Genomic DNA, 16,026 nt, shown 5'->3' with positions numbered 1-16,026 from the left:
TAATTTTATATTACATCAATATCCATATTTTCACATTTTTAGACAACATTCCTTGTTCAGTTGGTCCATGTTGATCCATGATGATATTTTATATGATAGGCAATCACTATCATACTAAGAACAGATTTAAATAAAGATCGTGATACTTTATTGAAAAAGAGTTTTTAGTTAAATAAAAAAAATGTTCTATGGTTAAGACTCCTAAGTGGATTAATGATACATTTCGCGAAAGCGAATGAAGTTATTTATTATTTATTTTATTAAAATTTCTAGCTACTAAATGCTATAAAACTTTTACTCAAATACTCACAGGTGCTCACTAAGATAACTGCTCCCATAAGTAACTTTTGATACACGCAAATTTTGCAACAGTAGTTGGTTCTGGGTGTGAAGGAGAGATTCAACCGCAATAAAACTTTTTTATCGTACTATTTTTGTGCCGGAATCTTTACTTATTTTAGGTCTGTTTACAATTTCTAATACAAATATTGCCTAAGATTGTCTTTTATAGCGAGGAAAATCTCATCTAGAGTGACAGATTAAGATTGATTTTATTGAGTTTTTAGAGTTCTGTAGGGGATGTGCATGACATTTTCTGAAAACCAAATGATTCTCAGTATTGCCAATAGTAGTCTGTAGTTTACGCAGCAAATGCCTTTGAAAAGTCAAAGAGTGTCATTATTGGTCCATCGCGAATCGTATATCGTCAGTGAAATGTGATAACTTTAAACTCTGACTGATTCTGACACATATTCAAAGAGAATGTAGATAACTTTTGTAGCAGAGAGATACATTTCTAATGGCTCATATCACTTTGTATATATTACATGCAATAAAACGCCACACACGCTGGTTTATCTACACATGGCTTGTCAAAGTGCTCATATTGATTCAATTTACAGCGATACACTGCTTGATGAGTGAGATCCACTGAGTACACAAGTTTAAGTATTTAAGCGACTTATTTCTGCGTTTTTGATTGGACTTCTCAATAAATTTACAAAACAAGTGTCACGTTTAAATACTGTTGATATTGGAGCATAATAAACATATTTTTTTGTGTCTAGATATTCGTTATATTAATCCTAAAATATTACCATTTCCATAAGAACCTTGACAATTGAAGAACATTACAATTTGTTATGTTTCCTGAAAATATACAAACCCATTTAGCTCACGATCAATTTGGAATATATAATTATAATAATACTGTTGATATTGGAGCATAATAAACATATTTTGACGTGACAACGTCTTAAACAATTAGGTTGCGGCTCGGAGTCACTCATGAAAAAGTGTAACGCCCGGTAACGTTACGATGCCCGTCCAGTGGGTCCGCCGCACGGGATAAAAAGCAGATAACTATGTTTATTCGTGAAAATGTGGAGTGCTTAGATTCGTCATTTACAACAACTACAACAATAAAGGTAAATAATTGTACACTGATATTTCATTATCGTAAACTATGATTGATTGATTAATTGTTAGATTGACACAAAAGTTGAGAAACTGAGTTTATAGGTTATGTCATACTATTGACAAATGTTGATAGTGTTAAGTAAATTATTAGTTTAAATCACTCTGCAATCAATCGTAATTCAGTCGATTGAGAAGAAACAGCGCGTATTGCTAGTCAAACACTTAAAATAACAAATTATAACCTCTAACCTGTCATAACAGTGCGACCAAACAAACGAACTAAACCGACCAATCACCACGCGCGGAGTTAGAATTTAACTGTGTTTAGCAAGAATTTCAAATTCCAATTTTAGTAAATGTTTTATTCAACTTTACCATTTACAATAACAAATTTTAATTAATTTCAAATTATGTACAATGTTTTAGTAAACAAAATATATTTCTATAGTTAAAATTTGTGCAATTCTTATTTTCATTCAATTCCTTGTTCCTATTGTGCAATTTAATAATATTCATATCAATAAATATTCTACCGAGAAAAAGACGTTGTCACGTAAAATCTTCGCCCGTAAAACCGACTTTACAGGCAACCATAATGTATTTTTTTTGTGTCTAGATATTCGTTATATTAATCCTAAAATATTACCATTTCCATAAGAACCTTGACAATTGAAGAACATTACAATTTGTTATGTTTCCTGAAAATATACAAACCCATTTAGCTCACAATCAATTTGGAATATATATATATATAATAATCAACTAAACCAACTGCCACTACTACAAATTCAGTTTGATTGTTTTTGTGAAATTATGAATACGGTAATGTTTAGGAATACTAAGAATACTGCACATATTACTGAGTTGTAAGGTTGTGGCGAAGTTGTAAGTAAAGCTCACGATATTAAAACGAATTAACTGATTAATAATATCAATAATTAAATAGCGAATAATCAGGAATTAACTACAAAATATGTAGAAAAAATTTAGACAATAGCAAAGAATTAAATTATTTTTCTATAATAACTGAAACGCTTTAGATTTGGCCAAGAATCATGTAAATAAAGATCAACTGATAAAAGGCAAAGAATTACCTACTTAAGTAACAAGCAGCCAACCTTCTTACACTTTTTATCTTATTTTATCAACAGTAGCCTAAGTTTCTCAAACGTATTTTCAGTTTTTTAAGGAAAACCAATAGCATATTTTATAAAGTTAAGATAAATTAAGAAATGTACGTGCTATAGAATACATTTTTATTTACGCCTTCTCTATGTAATAAGAAAAATGTATAAAGTAGGCATTATTGTAAAATTAAAACTGATGAATTAGAAATAGATTTAAGCTTGAACATGCTCAATGTTCTACAAAGGAAAGTATAAAAGAAATCTAGGAAAAAGTGTTAACTATATTTTGGTAGCTATAAACGTTACCTTTACAGTAAGTACATAAGAACTTAACACAAATAATTTGATGAATGTCAGCAAACTTATAACTCAAAGGGTTGCTGGAAAAATTTGATTCTGTCTGTGTGTCTATCTACCGCACGATATATACAAAACAAACAGAGTTATGCAAATTTTGCTTGAAGCTTCATTTCAATAGAAGCATCATTGAGTTCGATAATGGTGAACGTCCATGGTACTAAGCCGAGCGTTATAATTTAGGGATATATGTCGAAAATGAACTGAATTATAAACTTGAAATTTTTACTTAGCTGTCACTAGGGGTTCTGGTAAAATCCTCATCTGTCTCTACCTGTGTGTATCTTATCAGCTTGGTATCTTAAGAACTAATTGAGCTACGGACTAGAAATTTTGCTTTTAATGCAATTTCTGCCTAGGAAACATTGTGTTCAGTGATGGACCTTCTAACGATTTCATCTGTAGACCTTATTGAATGAAAATCTTTTTCTTCATAGACAAGAATGACTTCGATGAAGGTACAAGTTACTCCATGTAATTTGACAGCGTCAATAAAGTTAATATTACTCAATAGACTGGCAAATTTCCTTTCTGTCTGTAACAAGAAAGTTTCTTTAATTTAGCAAGGTCACACTGGTAGCACTGTTTACTCTCAGTAACAAATGTCCCATATGTTCTTTCTCAAATATATCTCAAGGTGTAGTCTAGGTGTCGTTATGTGGTTGTGTATGGAGGGGGTAGTTGTTCAAAGGGGAGGGGTTGGTCCACAGGGGGCCATCGCCTCAACAAGTGAACGTGAGAGCCAATTCCCGAAAGGGAGATTTCTATCTTAAGTGTTGAGAGTTGGCAGCAATGCAAGAGTAGGCTCACTATGCGTTACAAATGTGTATTTGACAGTGTACGAAAATAACCGCGTTATTGGATTTTAATGTGCTCTTATAAATCATTCACCACTTTAAAGGTATAGCGAATTGTTAGAAACATTGCGGTTAGTTGAGTTACTCTAAACAAAACCTAGAAAACTATATATCTAGAAAAATGTAATTTATTCTTTTGTAACTCACGTCGAAAACTTTTTTTCTAAATCGTCGAATTTATGTGTATCTCTTGATGTGTAAACACGTTTCACACAGCATTTCTGTAATAGTAAAGAATACTACCAGGACACAAAAGTTACTTATCTTATCTTTCTGGACAATTCTTTATGTGAAGTTTGTTATTGACGATGGAAGGTTTGAAAGGTTAATAGGATTTCAGAAATTTGCCATCGTTATATGTTACACAAGGCATAACGCAACGTTTCGAGGACTAGAATCTATTTTCTTCGTCAGGTGGGTAGGATATTAATACATAAAAAATAATCTTTCTGTTCTTTATTTGTGTATGTATTAATACATCACCCACCTGATTAAGAGGACAGATTTCAATCCTCGAAACGTTGTGTTATACCTTTCGTACCATATAATGATGGCAAATGTCGGAAATCCTGTCGTCCTTTCCGAACAAGTTTTGCAGCAGAAAAAATCTAAGTCAGATAAGCACGTTTTATTATGTGTGTTGATTGCTACCTTAGACTTGTAGCTTTGAAAAGATTATTAAGAGGTTCAGTTGTTTTTTCTCAAAGAAAACAACTCAAGTTTTGTAAACGTCCCCACAAGCAACAAAAGGATGTAATCTTCTGCTATGAAATTTAAATGAGGAAAGTTAAGGTCCGTTTGGTAGGCCATCAGCTGATTGTTGTTTACTGTCAGCTTTTCCTGTTCTGGTTAGTAAGTCGTCTGCAGCCATTTAATTGGATAAAGTAACTTACGATTGTTCACGAATAGGCCAGCGAATAAAAACGTAAATGTAATAAAACTTACCACAGTTAGAAAGATTATTGGAATATATATTCTATAATAACTATACAAAATTAGGATTAATGATAAACTTACTTTAATTGTTTTAATGGATGACTACTTCAATTTATTTAACGAAGATTACGGTATTTTAAATATGTTTCTTTTTAAGTATTTTAAACATATTAAAACACGTCAGAATTAGGTATATTCGAATAAATGTGTTTTTAAAATCAAATATAGCAGGAGTTATGTTACACCAAGAGCTGCGCTAAACTGAGGTTTCATTACACTACATGTGATACTACGTCAAATATTAAAATGTCATAAATACTCAGTTTTGTTTACAAATTTATTATTCTACGAGATTTTTATTCCAACATGTTTACCCATAATACTAATGTAAAAATTTTGTTTTAACGCCACAAAAAGTCTCACGGGGTAACATGTACCATCACCTAAACTTACCGTATACAAAATTTTAAGTCTGTAGGTCAGATTCGCACTAGATAAATCGTGCGGTTGGATACAAATACATTTTCCCAGCCCCTCGAGTTATATGCTTTGCTATCGCTCAGCCAACAGATAAAGTGTAAGAAAGGACCTAATGGTCCTAACTCCGCTTGTAATAATAAAGAGCTTAATAAATAATTTAAACACATTACTTATTTAAACATACCGAGATAAATATTGGAAACAAATGCAAGATAGATTCAAGCAAACGTAATGAATACAATAATTCAACTAATTATTCAGGTAGTTTATTCAGATTTAATCTTTATGCACCTTTAACTATTTATGCGTTTTAAACATATTTTAGTTACATTTTTCGTATAAAATAAGCGTTTAGCTACTCTATGTTAAACATGAACATTTAGAAAGATGATATGAAATGACTGATGTTAAATAATCATTGAAAACATAATAATAATTTTATCTCGTGTACGTAATTTGCTATTGGACAAATTTACTTGAAATATGTTGATATGGCTTTTATTGAACTTTATATGGCTCGTAGGGTGCGGAGGCACATTGAGGAGACTAGGACGATAATTAAGAATGTTTCTTAAAGCTCTTAAATCAAAAGTTTTATAACAAGAACATTAGGTTTAGTAATGATAAAATGTTAATTGATGGAATTTAATATATCTTAATTCAGTTTTGTTATTTAGAAGGTATATGCTGTTGTGTAGAGAGAATCAAGATACTTTGTATGATAGGTAATAGGTTTGATTATTTTGCACCATCAATCATATTCAACCATAGTATATCTGCGATAAGTTTTCAGATTTCCAAACATATCTTTGGATACACATCTTAAGAAGTTTACATTTCTCAATATTCGCCACATCGATTGCACTGTGTACATTATGAAATCTGTATATAGTTTGCAAAATAAATAAAATCTTAACTCTGCTTAAGAAATGGAACCAAATAACGTTCGAATCTTCCTGAGTATTTCAATCCAGCAATGATATGGTGTACTGTTTCGTTTAAAACATTTTCTTTATGAGATTGTTGGTTGAAATATTAATTTTGGAACGAAGAAGATTAGGTTAATGTTGAAGAAGATTAGGAAAAAACCCTAAGTGGGGATATCCTAAAGCTGGATAAAATTTGGTGTAACCAATTTTAATGTTACATATAGCACATATTTATAAATTTTACCATTTGAATAGCTGGTTGGAATACGGAACGTTGCAGGTGTAAACTGAAAAAGTTTATTACCGACATTGGAAGCAACTGTCTTTAATAAACTATACAAAGATAAGTGCTCGGAACTGACAATAGTTCCCAATTCATAATCAATATGAAGTAAGCATTTCCCGAGAGAGTATGTACTCCGTGTCTTGAGGGGGCATTCTGCAGAGCACACTGTGTACTTTGACCTGCCACGAGATCGTGCTATTGTTTTAAAACCTGGTATGTTATAGTTCGCGCACCTTTACTTTTCACTTGGTGTATTCACAGTTTGGCAATACAAGGGCTATCTCTTCCAGCCTGACACACGTATTCAGTCTAACGATGACTCATAAGGTTTGTTCATGAAAACTACATTTTTATTCAAAACCGAATTGAAAAGAACATTTAAGTGGTTATTCGTGATAATCGTTATATTATTTATCGTTATATTTTATGGTAAACCAACAGTACTTATTATCCGATTCGAATAGTGTTTGTCATATTATGAATCAATCAAATTTAATAGTGTTACGTTAAGAAACGGCAAGTTGTTGTAAAAGAAAAAAAAATGTGATTTTTAAAGAGATTCCAGACGCTCGACATTGCGTTGCAGTGTTGCCGATACCAGTCCAACACTAAACGGCTAATGAGTAAGAGTGCATGCACGTAGTAACAAGAAGCGGCTCGGGAGTAATACTGGCGCTATACCGAGAGAGTCCCCTTGTGACAAATGAAGTAGTAGTAGTAGTCCGCCTTCTCTAAGTATGAGGTAGTAATTGGCTCAGGTGTGTCGTTTTGTAGAGCTTGCTGGTTAACACATTAATTGAATCACTAATCGATATGAGGTCAGCAGGAAATGAATAAGAGATTAGCACAATCGATATACAAGTTGAATGGTACGAGTTTATTTACAAGCAACGTAAAAAGAGTCGAACACAATGAACAAACGAGTTGAATGGTTCGAGCTAATTTAAAAGCAACGTGTTAAAGGAAGAAGAAACGAACACATTCAACATACGAGTTGAATGGGTCGCGTTCATTTACAGGTAACTTATTAAATTAAGAAGAGATGAACATAATGAACAGGTGAGTTAAACTGTATGTGTTTATTAACAAGCAACTTATTAAACGAAAAAAAAGATTAACAGTTGGTGTGGTAAAAAAAGAGTTGAATGGTAGGAGTTCATTGACAAACAATTTACTGATGAAGAAAAGCAAATATAATGAACAGACGAGTCGAATTGATTCGCGTTCATTTACAAGAAACTTATTAAACGAAGAAGAGATGAACGCAATGATCAGGCGAATGAAATGACACGAGTAATTATTGACAAGCAACTTACCGAAGGAAGAAGAGACGAACACAATGAACGGACGTGTTGAATGGTAAGAGTTCATTGACAAACAATTTACTAAAGGAAGAAGAGATGAACGCAATCAAAAGACGAATCGTATAGAACGAATAATTATTAACATGCAACTTTACTAAGAGAGGAACACGTCTAAAGGTTGGGACACACATAACCGCACCGTGCCCGACACGTCAGCCGGCCGTGTGCTGGCCGTCATACGGTGAAAGAATTGCAGCGCAGTTTTCAACCTGCAAGTCCACACATGTCCGCACCGACACCAGACCGTCGTGGCCGCACCGTGCCCGCACCGTCACCGATATGTTTAGTTTGAATTTTGACGGGCACGGTGCGGTCTACGAGCGGCATCATATGTTGTTTACTGTTGCGTTCTTCTTTTTAAAACTATTTAAGTAGTCTACACGTTCTATTTTATTGAATTTATTTATTATTGCCTACTAACTCTAAATCCTGTGTTCGCGTACAAAATCATATTTATTGATAAAAGTATTACATTTTCTTACCTTAGAGGAAACTAGTATAATATTATCTTCACAACAAAATTTGAAAACCATGTTGTACATTAAGTGATTTAAACAACTAAATTCGAATTATGAAAAATCTATAAACATTTTTCATTAATTAAAAAATAACAAGCATGTAATTATCTGCGCAAAAATATATTTTTCTTTGATGTATTGAAGTTACTTGATAAATTTATTCCGGTATTTTGTAAGGGTCATATTAGAATTTTTCTATGACATTTTTATTTTTTTATTCTTTTCACTTCAATAAAGTAAAAATAAAAATATTTTATTTACAATAAGATTTTCAAGCAAGAAAAAACCCATGTTTAAAATAAATAATAATAATATAATAAATCAATTATTTCCCCACAATAAACAAACTGAATATTACAAATAAATATTATTGCCAGTGCTTAATAATAAATAATACTATGACATAACGTATTTACAATGCAGTAAATAACAAATACAACAAAAATATGTTTTCTACTTACTTCATTTCTAATTTATGTACTTAGAGTAATAAAATATAAAAAGTAGGTTACATCCTTTCTAGATTTTTCTTTCTTTTTTTTAACTAATAATTAGGCCAATAGATTTACAAAATAAGGGAAAATTTAGGTACCCCATAAGAGTCTGTGCCTGTGTTGGGGATACTATATACATAAAGGGTAAAAAATAAAAATAGCGGAATCGAGCAAGAATGAAATGATAAAAAATGAGTTATTGTAGCTTATGTAGTAAATAACGTACTATTACGTTTCAAAGTTTAAATATAGTATAACTAGTGTGCTGTAATTAAACAAAAAAGGATTTATGCATGATTTACAATTCAAATATTAGGCTTTACACATGTAACATTAAATATTATATTATAAATAATTATTTTATAATGCCTATAACGTGTCTTTTAAATATTATTATAACTTAGCAGACAAGACTAACTGTACACTAATGTATTATCTTAAACATATACTCAATATCATTTTGACCGATCAACCATACTATAATTTTTTTAGAAAATATATTTATGTTTTCTACTATTTTTTGACTAAATCTGGAAATAAATTATTTGTCCTCGGGAGCTATAAAAAGAAAAACATTTTGTAAATTCTGTTTTTTGTAAGTTCTCCAGTTTATATTTTACAAATATTTACTATGTTTTACAAATTGTTATAAAAGGGCTTGCATCATGGCAAACTCTCTGGCATCACACTATAGCTCTTGGGTTTAATACAAAAAACACTATATATTCTGTTTATAGTGTATTTGATCGAAATTCACTGCAATGAAACACAATGAACAAGAATTATAGGGATAAAACATATATAGGGGATAATGATATTTACAAATTTTACCATACTAGGCTGATTGTACAAAGCTTTACTGTAGCATTACAATGTTTCATTCACCACAGCGATTAATAAACAATGAAACAACAATGAAATTAACAATTATCTCAAGCAATACGTAATCTTCCGAATATTTTTTTAAGTATCTGTCACTTAGAATTCAAAAGAAAAACATGCTCTAGTACAAAACAGTGAGATTGTTGCGCTCGGACTGCATACGGACATGTGTGGCCTCACGGTAACCGAGCTGAGCCCGCACCGACAATCGGCCGACTCACGTGTCGGGCACGGTGCGGTTATGTGTGTCCCAACCTTTAGACAAGCAACTTATTCGATTAGATCGTTAAAGCACATCACGTAGTTCCTGAGATAGTTGTGTGTTGTGACCACAATTAGGTTGATGTGAACACATTGTGACAGTTTCGTTGCGTAGGTGAAACTTTTGAACCGTACGTAGAACGTCATTATATCCTAAACTTTCTTAGAATACCTATCAAACCGTGAATTTGTAATGTGTCATTAGGTTGATGTGAACACATTGTGACAGTTTAAGTTGCGTAGGTGAAACTTTTGAACCGTACGTAGAACGTCATTCTATCCTAAACTTTCTTAGAATACCTATCAAACCGTGAATTTGTAATGTGTCATTAGGTTGATGTGAACACATTGTGACAGTTTAAGTTGCGTAGGTGAAACTTTTGAACCGTACGTAGAACGTCATTCTATCCTAAACTTTCTTAGAATACCTATCAAACCGTGAATTTGTAATGTGTCATTAGGTTGATGTGAACACATTGTGACAATTTACGTTGCGTAGGTGAAACTTTTGAACCGTACGTAGAACGTCATTATATCCTAAACTTTCTTAGAATACCTATCAAACCGTGAATTTATAATGTGTCATTAGGTTGATGTGAACACATTGTGACAGTTTACGTTGCGTAGGTGAAACTTTTGAAACGTACGTAGAACGTCATTATATCCTAAACTTTCTGAATTTGTAATGTGTCATTCTAGATGGGATTGGATTGGGTAGGATGGATTTCTTTTTAAAGTTTTGTATAAAATAATTATTTTGAAGACATATTTTGTTTAATATTACAAATCCTTAATCAATGTATTTAGGCGTTGGAGCCGAATGAGAGAAAAGCGTTTATGGCGTGAATGTGAAAGAGGTTAAACAATCCTACGGCACGTCGGCTCCTGTGAGGCGGTATTTTGTATGTGCAGACTTTAACTATGTGTAGGCTTATAATGGCAGTCCAGGAATTTAAACGTTTCAACCAAAACTTGTATTGTCTGCTTCTTGTGACTGTTATGTGTTAGTTTTTTGTGGCGAGTAGTAAATGGAGTAATAATATACATGAGCGATTGTATAGAGTCTAGTAACTTAATAAATACGATTTTTAATTTATTATCTGAGCGTTAGCGAAGCCTATCACTCGAGGTGTTGGAAAATGTTAATACCATTCTATCTTTTCGTATATCTATCTATCAATCCACAATATCTTTAGAACAATCAAGTCTATATACTTGAAATTTTGCAAGAAGTTTCATTTCTCTACCGGGTGTCTTAAAAGTACCCCCTCCCCTTTAAATTGCATATGAATGTATATAGAGTGATTTACTTTGGGAGATGTTTATGTGAGCCACATTAAGTTCACTTAATGTAACATAGTAACTGGACTGAATGTGCTTCACATACTAAATGGTAACCAATAAGAGATGACATCCCAAAAACCGGCCATTGGTATTCCCAGGACTTTCGAATGGGCTTTGGTCAAGCAAAACAAAACCTAATAAATGCTATAATAACATGGTTTTTGATGTTTTTTGATTCTTGTAATAACTTGTTTTATGATTTCTTGTCGTAAGTTCTCAAAATAACTCGTGAGTGAATGTTTTATTTGCCTTACAACAACTTTAAATATAACCTAAACCTAATAAAACAATTCAAACTTTAATTGGTCACCAAGTTTAAGTGACGTTAGAGACCTCTAGTTTGAGCTATTTTTATTCTTTTTATTGCTACCTTTAAAATGAGGTTTCACTAGCTTGGGGTATGTACCTTTTGTAAAAATGTTGACTTATCCCCAAAATACCCTCAGTTGGTGATATAAACATCCCCCAAAGTAAATTAGATAATAGGGGTGGGACTTTTGAGACACCCGGTATATGCAAAATTGAGTTCGATGGTAGTGTATGTCACTCCAACGGATTTAGCTGAGCGTCGAACATTAGCTGTAAACCAGTTGTCTCTGCCGTTGAATTCTGAAACCACCCCATCATCTCATCACGTCGGGGTCATGCCCCTGTCTCGAACTATGTGTTTAGGTCCGGTTCTTATAAAATTCGGTGCTACAAAACCTGATTTTTATCATCAACTTCAAGCACAATCAGTAATGAATAATAAATTTATAGTGCTAATTGATCTCTATTATTTCTGCAAATTAGATGAATAAATCATCTATAAATATGTCTATAAGAAATGTCATTGTTATTTTGTTATAAGATTAATTTTACCACAACACAAACACCAAGCCAAAAAATTGAGTTCAGCACTTGAATTTCATAAAATTGATCTCATTCAACTCTAAAAAACGTTTTTCTTCGGAAAGAACTAAGGAATAATAATGTTATGTTCAGCATACCAACTTTCCGGAAGAGAAAGTGTAAAAATAGTTTAGTTGCCTCTCACACCTATAGCATTACTATTAGTTGTGTTTTTAATATAAGTTGGTTTGTGTTCGTACATTTTCAACAGCTCTTTAAGGCTGTAATGGTCTTGCCCATAGACCCTCATGAACAGGCGATACTACAGGCACTTGTCGTGCTGATGAAGGTCACTCAAATATTGATCGAAACTACTACCTAGCGAACACGTGTGGGGGAGGGGGGTGGGAACCCTTTGTTGTATACACCCCGGCCAGCTAATGTCTTCTTCCTCATACCCTTACTTCCTTGAAAAATCTTTTCGGAACGCGTTTTTAATATAATTAGAACACTGTACGACGCAAGCAGTTTTTGGTTAAAGCCACTACAAAAACCAAAAGAATATTGGGGTTTTAAAATATTCTCGTATGTTAAAAAAATCTTTTACCAACCTTCCACTTTGTTGACCTAAATTAAGCTTATCGTAGGAATATAATTTAGCGTAGAATAGAATTAGGAGATAAACAAGTGGTATTTAGTAATGTTCTATAAGAAATAAATAGTACAATTTAGGACCTAAATATATGTTGAAAATAAAATGTGGATAACATTTGGAAAAAACTGTTATTTGAAAGAAAATTTTAATTTATTTTTATTGCATTTTATTAGTTAACACACAAAACTAATTGTACTAAAATTATACTATCGTTATGCTAATGTTTTTGATCACTTGATAATTGATGATTAAAGGTTGTTTCTCTTTCGTATCTTAAATTTTATATATAGGTCCATTATAAACATGTAATATACGTTATAATTTTTTATTACACTTTCCTGTTTGTAAACTAACAATACTATTTAGTTTTTTAAATTCGTAGTTCTTACATTTTCTATAAGTTAGGCCTACTAATAAGTCCTAAAACAGTTATTATTTAAATTGTAACAGATAACACATAATACATACAAATGAGAATGTACTGACAAACAAGTGAACAATTTTTATGGAATACAGTAATGTTATTGGAAATTAGTAAAACGGTTGTATTCATGGCAAATAAATAAATGGATTTCATTGTGTGAATGTATACAAAAGTAACACACAAATGAAGCTAATTAACAAAACAAACAACTTTTTAATAATCAGTCCAAATCCCTCTATTATTTAATATTCAACGTATGTACTCGTATATATCTATGCATGGTAGTATTCGGAAGCTAGAATATAAAAGAATCTTTAAAAAACCACACACAAGGCATATTAAAATATAGTCTGTATATAGCTCAGTTTTATTTTTAAATTTACTAATTATGTTCTTTGTTTTGTTATTCGTATTTTTTTATTGAGATTGCACGTTATCTTGAGGTTGAGTGGAAGAGAGGGCTAAAACAGTCCGTTGCATCAAACAATTTTTCGTTTCAATAGTATAATTTTTTAATTACAAATAAAATAAAATGCTTATCAATTATGCTATAAGAAACCAATTTACCTATAAAAAACACATATTTTCGAAATAGATATTCTTATTTCAACAGTAACCCATAACCTTAAACAACCCTGCCTTGTTCTTCCTGACCAGCAGTGTGTTTTATATTAGTCAATGAAGGCAACGCTATCAGTAACGTAATAAAAATGATCTTGATCTTAATGATCTTATCCCTCTAATGATGTTGTGGTCTTAATTGATTGATATTCCTATTCAACGATGAACTCAGAGGGATCGATAAACGACAACGTATCGAGTGATGCCCGATAACGAGCTATGTAAGTTTATACCAAATTCCGGAATTATCCCAATGATGGAGTCTGAATGCAATATTTGAAAACACAAAAATTTCAAATTTCCGTTTATCTGGCACTATTTTAATCCATAGTACAATAATAAGCGAAAAACGTTCACAAATATTGACAAAACGTAAACAAACATAAGTAAATCTGTAAAAAAGTTTGCATAGCCTATATTGACATAAAAAGATATAAGCGAAAATTTAGGTTCTTTTTAATATTTTCAAATAAAAAATTTAGACATATTATTATTATTTTTAGAAAGTGTACTTAGTTTAAGTACATTATATCCGTTTTTTAAACTAACTATGTTTTATATCTTACGTTTTTTGGTTTTCTATAGATTTTGTTTGTTTAGTAACTAGGTTTCCTTCTTAAAACGCAAGTGGCTATAAATTTTAGTCGTTTTTACATTTGCTACTTATAACAACATTTAACTATGGTATATTTTACGCTTAAACCAATCTACATGTATTGTGTTGTTTAAGCCCGTGTCAACTATTTATTACATTTCTAATAAACTGTATTACACCACTTTTGTGCCGTTGAAAGTGGTTGCAGTTTCCAATCTATGATTGCAATCTGAGCAATCCATCAGTAACCACATTACAGATTTACATTTACAAATTGCTATGGGTGTATTTAGTAATCGGCGTCGTGTAGTACGGAAATCGTAGTAACTGCGAGTCCCACCGCTAGGAGCGCCACCTGACAGAGACTGGCTAGTCCAGTTAATGTGTCAATGTACCTTATGTAGGCCTCGTACAACTTAATGGCATTGTAATTCTACCGGCTATAAAAGCAATCTTGAACTCCTGTTAAAGACAAATTTTTATGAAGGACTGATATTTTTTCCTTGAGCACCTTGAGAGCTTGCTTCAACATAATTTAGGCAACAAATTAATTTTTGTATACTTAATTTAAGATTTCGTGTATGAAAAAATTACGTTTTCTACATTTTATGTAAATGCTTGTGTACCATACACACATACGTATATATATATGTATCTACCCACGTTTAAAATTATTATTCTACAATTATAATCTGTATGAAAACCAAACACTAGTAAAGTAAATGTATGGAAGCTTAGAGTTACGCAGTAGCCTATAATTTTATATTGGTAATGTAAAGTGCCCTTAACAGTCGAAAACCATATTAATATTTTAGGAAAAGAATGGATTGACCATAAGATCCAACATTTTGTTCAATTAAAATTTTTCAGACAGTGTAGTTTATATTGTTTTAGATGGTTATAAACTAAAACTACTATCGTAAATTTAAAGTACATGCGTTGGAAGGATAATTTTTCAAACGTCTATTTCGGGAATACAACTAAACGATTGTTTTAAAAAGTATATTATGTATTTCGTGGGAGGCTACTCAATTCTTGCAGGTTACATTGAAATATATTTAGTTTATTCAAATCATGCACGATCAAAAATAATTGAACTATTCTTATAAATGACTCACATTGTTTATTCTCTTCAGAGACGACACCTCCGAAGAAGGAGAGGAGAAGAAGGAGTAGGAGTCCCCACGGGGGCCCAGGGCCCCTGGACGAGTATCCCATCCCAGTCCCAGTCCTACACTACACCACCACAACACCGTGACCCTCGGGCCCAGCGACCAGCGGGGCACAGCCCCCCACATTCTCACCCATCAGGAGACCGGTACCGTAGCGCGTCGATAGAGGAACAGGGGGACCCGCTCCTGCCATATTGATCAGCGACAGTGGCGCTGCGGTGGAGCAGAAGGGAACCACCGCGTCTGCGCCCCATGCCGCGATTTTCTTCTTAATAACTACCCCGTAAAGGCAGGAATTATGTCTAGAAGTTTTATAGGCCAGCCGATACTTCCCGACAGAACCTACACTAACTTAACGTCAGACTTTGTGCAATAATCCTAGACGTTTTTGTTCCAACTGTTATACACTGTCGAATAGACGCAGCGATAAAAACAAAATTTATTCTGTCATTACTAAAATTAATGTGCCTGTGA

At 32.5% G+C, this 16,026-nt stretch overlaps 1 protein-coding gene across 1 annotated transcript in view; it reads right to left on the bottom strand.

Moving 5' to 3' along the window:
• Window positions 1-15,735, bottom strand: part of LOC124364716 — a 286,928-nt gene extending 271,193 nt beyond the window's left edge. Inside the window, exon 1 of the mRNA XM_046820407.1 lies at window positions 15,499-15,735. Within this exon, the coding sequence (XP_046676363.1) occupies window positions 15,499-15,598 (100 nt within the window). The 5' untranslated portion in view covers window positions 15,599-15,735. The remainder of the gene's footprint in view (window positions 1-15,498) is intronic.
• Between the last annotated feature and the right edge of the window lie 291 nt (window positions 15,736-16,026).

The sequence above is a fragment of the Homalodisca vitripennis genome, chromosome 6 (assembly GCF_021130785.1).
Source record: "Homalodisca vitripennis isolate AUS2020 chromosome 6, UT_GWSS_2.1, whole genome shotgun sequence".
Classification (NCBI taxonomy): domain Eukaryota; kingdom Metazoa; phylum Arthropoda; class Insecta; order Hemiptera; family Cicadellidae; genus Homalodisca; species Homalodisca vitripennis.
Note: the sequence above shows the minus strand (reverse complement) of the source record. Positions and strands in the feature narration are given on the sequence as shown.